Genomic DNA, 6,000 nt, shown 5'->3' with positions numbered 1-6,000 from the left:
GTCCCAATGCCCCCAATGACTCTTTAGCAATTAGGGCTATAAGCAAATGGAAGAGCAAATCTAGCAATCAACGTTTGTATTAAGACAACAAAGATAATTGTAACTTGGGCTTAGAGCTAGCAAAGATTGATCACTCTTGTACTTTGAACAAACATTTGAATATATGTTTATATATAATACAAGGATACAACTAGGATTTCTCTATTAGAATGTCCCAAATTGCACATCTCTCTCATCAGTACTCTCACATCACTTCTAGTCTTATATGGGAAGCCTCTCATTCTGATAGATCACTTCTAGTCTTATATGGGAAGCCTCTCATTCTGATAGATCACTCTTGTACTTTGAACAAACATTTGAATATATGTTTATATATAATACAAGGATACAACTAGGATTGCTCTATTAGAATGTCCCAAATTGCACATCTCTCATCAGTACTCTCACATCACTACTAGTCTTATATGGGAAGCCTCTCATTCTGATAGAAAGAGTAGTAAAGATTGGTGATTAGATGTTTTTTATGCATAAGAGTTTCATGTGTTATATGGCCAAAATATTGATTGAGTCTTTTCTAATAATATGATATGTTTCCACTAAAAATATTGATTGAGTCTTTTCTAATAATATGATATGTTTCCACTAAAAATATGAAGCATTTTATATTAATATATGGCATTCCATTTGAATGATATGATTTCCAAAATTTATGTTTAAAAAAATGCATGTCACTTAGGAGCTTGTCACATTTTGGGTCTGGCATGTTGTAATTTCAACACCCTCCTTAAAAAAGGACCTTTAATAAAGGTGACCCGCCTGTTGTTGCTGGGGCAAGGCCAAGCGTGAACCCAAGTGTAAAAAATTATACCTTCATTTCAAATTTCAGAAATCCAAAAATCCTCGTTTCTTCCTCTGTTTTTCTCCCTCTTAGAGAGAGAATAAGTTGTGTTTAATAAAGAGTAGATAAAGTGTGTTTTAAAGAGTATAGATAGAGACATGATAGATAGATAGATGGATGCATGTCAAACATCTAATCATGTAATCGAAATGTTCTACTCGACGGCGCGCGTGAGCTACACAAAAACTCTTGCATGAATCTTCTGCACAAATTTTTGCCCAACGAATCTTCTTTCGCACCATGCCAAAACCCTAATCTCTGTAAAATTTTAGGTTTTCTTTATGCTACTCCCATAAATTTATAATGGTGAGATTAGACTATTATTGTGAGATTTATTGCTAAATCTAGTTTGCCCTAATGGACATTCTTATGCTCTTATTGTGTGGTTTTCTGTGAGGATTTGTGGCATAATCTCTAGGCTTAGAATCTGCATGAAGCATATCATATATTCAAGTGCAATTTGATGTACAATTGACATTATGCTTTGGTCTTTTGCAGCAGCGGAGGCTGCCATTGATTACACTGAGGGTAACCAAGAAGAGCAAATTATGGTTGGTTCTCAACAAGAGGCGGATGAAGTTGGGCCCTTTGATGATGATGAGCCGGTGGCAATGATCGAGGAATCACCCCACCCAACTGCAATGCTCTCGAGTCCAGCTGGTACTTACACATGCTGATTTATGTTGCCAATAATGAATATTTGATAAATTGTATTTAGTTGAGCCTTTTGTGGTTCTTCCATATGTCGTTCCCTTGTGTCCCATTTTTAAAATTTTTTTTTTTGGAACCAGCTAGGCCATTGTGAGAATAGCACTTTGACTATTTGTGAGAATAGATACGGCTTCCAACAATCTCCTCAACCATATGTATTCTATCGTGTCTATGAAAACTGCTCTATACTTGGCTTCACATGAGGATGTAGAGAGAGAGAGAGAGAGAGAGAGAGAGAGAGAGAGAGAGAGAGAGAGAGAGAGATGTTAGCATAATCTCCTGTCTCTACCATATTACTCAGTAGGGAGTGAGGGCTTCTGTTGTGGGTGTGCCCGCCCGAGTTAGAGGAGTAGTCTCCATTTTTCGTCATTTTTCCATTGTTTTCCCAGTTTTTGCTAGTCGTGGGGGTAATTCCTGTGCTGGCCGACTACTGTGATGCTGGCTGACTTGATCATGATCTGGCCAACTGCTTTTTCTGCTGGCTGACTTGATCATGATCTGGCCGACTGCTTTTTCTGCTGGCTGACTGATGATTTCCAGGCGTGGACATCTCTGTAGCCTGTCGGCTGTTTTTGGGCTGGCCTACTAGAGCAGCATCCTTGCCCCCACCTGTATTTTGTACCGGATCTTGTTGTATATAGCAGAGTTTATACAACTTCTCTCTCTCTCTATACTTCTGCATTTTCTTTCTCACATCAGTTGTCTCATTTTCCGTTGTGCATTCCGACATGGTATGAGAGCCCCAGGTGGCTTGAAGCTTGGAGACAGTGAGAGCTTGAGGGATTGCTGTTTTTTGGTGCTGATTGGAGATTTCTTGGGCCGTTCGGGACTTGGAGAATGGGTAGAAGGCGGCCATCACTATTGGATAGCCACCTTGCATAGTGTTTGCAGCCTCTTCTTCATTTTTTTTCCCACCCACCCTCCCTTTACAAGACTTTGTGAACTCTTGAGATGGCAGATTTGCTTGAGATGGCTGAGAAGCATGTGAAGATCCCCACTCTCCCCACATTCCCGGTGGATCGACAGTTGGAACTATGGTGGAAACAAACAAGTGCTAGGTGGTTGAGTAAACTAGCAATGAATGTAAGCCTTAAATAAAGCGGTTCCAATGTGTGTGAACAACCTCTAGTTTGTATAAGTCTCTTGTGTAGGAGCAACATCTTAAAAGGCATATGTGGTGGCATCATACTTAGAATATTTGGTGGAATCATATTTAGCATATGTGGTGGCATCAAATCAAGCATATGCTTAGAATATGTAATGAGGTCTCTCCTATAAAACGGACCTACTTGTATAATGAACTCATGCTTTCCACTACGTCTTGTACTCCCATGATCCCTTTAGTGTTGATTTGATCATCTTGTTAATTTTCATCTCTCCTTCTCTCCAGTTTTGTGTGGCTGCTCTCTTGACATTAGTCATCATTTGGTATTAGAGCTAGGTTCTAATGTAGCCAGACGAGCTCCACGCGCGATTTCCGCCGTCGTCTCAGAGCAAGCGCTGCCCATCTTTGCCGCCCTAGAGCCAGCTACCACCCATCGCCGCTGCCCCATAGCCGACTGCCACCGTTCAGAGCCGTGCGCCTCCGGTTCAAAGCTTGTCGCTGTCGGCCAAACTGGCGACGCTAGTGCCTAGCCACCTCCGCCGGCCACCTGGACTGAGCGACTGCAGCCAACCCCACCTCCGCTTGCTATTGCCACCTCGGCTAGCTCCCTCCGCCACCGCCCTAGCTGGTGGTGCGCCTAGTCCTGCCGCCTCTCCCGCCGTCGCCTCCTTGTTTGCCAATTGTGCGCGCCGCCTTGCTTAGCTCTGCGACTTGCCTAGCCCACTGTTCGACACACTTCCTCGCCCCCATTTCTCCAGCTTCGTGGGTGTCTAAGAAAGGGAAAGAGGGGAGAAGCAACTCAACTCACTAGCATCTTCTTTGAAGAGGTATAAGCCTCTTTTGGGGCTTTCATTTTCATACATAAATCCAAGGCCTCTCTGTTGCATATTTAGGGATTCTTGTTGATAAGGGGAAATTTCCTAAGGTGGAAGCATCCATAGGCACTCTTGTTCTTGTGCACTACTCTCGGAGTCTTGTGTTAGCTCATTCAAGTATACACCCTGTTCTTGGTATACTTTTGCGATCGCACCTTCAATCTTGTCATATCCTGGTGCCTTGTCTGCACACTCTTGTACCTCTCTTTTTCTCGTATTTTTCCAAGAGGTCACATCAAGGGGGGGCTTCCTGTTCCTAGTTCTCTCTCGAGCTTTGGAAAATCTCGTATTACTGTGAGGATGTCGCAAAGAGCCACTTCCAATGAGCTTTCTGGATTCGGTGCCTTCATGACAACCGAAGATCGACTTGATGGTCCCAACTACTCGTTATGGAGTTTCATGCTCAAGAATCTCTTAATTGCCAAGGGGCTATGGGAGATTGTCATGAGGCAAGAGCCTCGTCCTGGTGTACCAAACAACTCTTGGTGTCTCGACATCAAGGGCGAGGCATTACAGCACTGCCCCCTGGACCCAGTGAAGACAAAAGATGGTGGGATGCTTGTGATGCTCAAGCAATGGCCATGATCGCTCTCAATCAAGCGCTCGATTGTGCTTCACATCCTATCCTGCAGCTCTGCAAGGGTTGCTTGGGTGGTCCTCGAGACCATGTTCCAGTCCCATAATTAAGCACGAGTCATGTACTTGATGCGGGAATTGGATGACCTGACCATGGACGAAGGTGATTCCATTTTCGCCCAAGCAAACGTTTGTAAACGTATGTTAAATATAAGTATGTTATACATGAAACATACGTGACCTTTTTTGGGGGAGATGGCCGAGAGGCATGTGAAGATCCCGACACTCCCCACGTTCTCGGTGGACCGTCAGTTGGACGGGAACAACTACGGCATATGGAAGGTTATGATGGAATCTGTTCTGGAGTCTTACGACCTCGTTGATTTCGTCGTTGTTGGGGTTCCACGGCGGAAGTAGAGGAAGGGGAGTTACCGTCGATCCGAAAGGACCGGGAGGCTCAGACATAGATGTGGGATCATGTCAACGCCAGGGTCCGTTCGTTTATCTTTCTCAACTGCACACCGCAGGTAATCAATCATGTAAAGCATATGGCACTGGCCAGAGGTATATGGCAGCATTTGGCCTCTCTTTACAACAGGGTATCGTCCATGAAGAGGATTTCCTTGGAAGTACAGATGCGGTTTATGAGCCCTGCAAAGTCGTCGACGATGCGGGAGCATATTAACAAGCTGCAGGTTCTTCAGCAAGAAGTTCTTCAGGCTGGGAAGGAGATATCGTCAGAGGACATGGCCATAACGTTGCTGTCGCACTTGCCCTCTCAGTACTCAGCATTTTACTCGTCTTTGATTACCAGTGGTGGCAGGCTCAGCACCATCACGTGGGAGGAGCTTGTGCTCATGGTCCTGGACCAGGAGGAACGATTCACGAACCCTCCTCAGGGTGGAGGTTTGGAGGCCTTAACTGGCCAACGGTCGAAAGGCCGTAACATGGGCAAAGGGAAGGCTTCGTCGGAGAAGTCTTCTGAGAAGAAGTCCGTTACTGACCGCGAGAAACTAAAGGCAGAGAGGACCTGTAATGATTGTGGTGAGAAAGGCCACTATTGGAGGCAGTGTCCCAAGCGGAAGACCGAGAAGGGTGAAGATTCCTCAGCAGCAATCATGAAGACTCCGGCTTTTGTGCACCTGGAGGTGGTGGACACCGATGTTTGCTTTTCTTCAGGCAGGGAGGAGATTGAAGGACTCTCCGCAACGGATACTTGGGAGTGGATTCTAGATAGTGGTGCTTCCAGGCACATGACTCCTTCCCGTTCCGGTTTACAGGATCTCTGCAGGCTTTCTGGTCACATACTTACTGGGGATACATCCACTATCCCAGTTCACAGTGAGGGCAGGATGGAGATAGTTCCCGATGGCAGAGGGGGGAAGAATATCTCCCAGGTGTTGTATGTTGCGTCACTTGGTTGTCATCTCTTGTCAGTGCATCAGGTTTGCAAGACTGGCATACGGGTGGAGTTTGATGAGCATTTTGTTGCTCTCCGGGACAAAGCAACAGGCCAGGTGGTTTGGGAAGGCGGAGTGGAGAATGGAGTTTACAAGCTTTCAGCACTCTCTCTCCTAGGTCCTCAGGTTTGTGATGAGTGGCAGTCTGGTAATGGCCACTTAAGTGTGGATACGCTGCAGGTACAGGCTTCCGCGACCAGATGGTGGATAGCTTGCTAGTAGATGGCAGCAGTTGGCAGGAACTCTCCAGTACTGATGTTGGTAGTTGTTGTGTTCGTCAGTCAGATGAAACTGAACAGGTAACTTATGCTCTGATGTCTCGTAGTATTCGGGACAAAGAACCTCCAGTAGGTGAGGATGTTCTTTCCACGGGGA

At 45.4% G+C, this 6,000-nt stretch overlaps 1 protein-coding gene across 8 annotated transcripts in view; it reads left to right on the top strand.

The window, feature by feature from the left end:
• The first annotated feature begins 785 nt into the window (after positions 1 to 785).
• LOC147632436 (FAD-binding protein) overlaps positions 786 to 6,000 on the top strand; it is a 47,393-nt gene continuing 42,178 nt past the window's right edge. Inside the window, exons 1-2 of one of the 8 annotated variants that reach the window (XM_086807263.1) lie at positions 786 to 854; positions 1,397 to 1,558. In XM_086807263.1, coding sequence (XP_086663389.1) covers positions 1,447 to 1,558 — 112 coding nt within the window. In that variant the 5' untranslated portion in view covers positions 786 to 854; positions 1,397 to 1,446. Of the gene's footprint in view, positions 855 to 888; positions 1,205 to 1,396; positions 1,559 to 6,000 lie in introns of those variants that run through there. The other 7 variants (XM_086807266.1, XM_086807265.1, XM_086807259.1 and 4 more) reach the window with 7 other exon arrangements.

The sequence above is a fragment of the Cibotium barometz genome, chromosome 13 (genome assembly GCF_041138505.1).
Source record: "Cibotium barometz isolate CiBa-2024 chromosome 13, ASM4113850v1, whole genome shotgun sequence".
NCBI lineage: Eukaryota > Viridiplantae > Streptophyta > Polypodiopsida > Cyatheales > Cibotiaceae > Cibotium > Cibotium barometz.
This window is presented reverse-complemented; position numbering and strand designations above follow the sequence as displayed.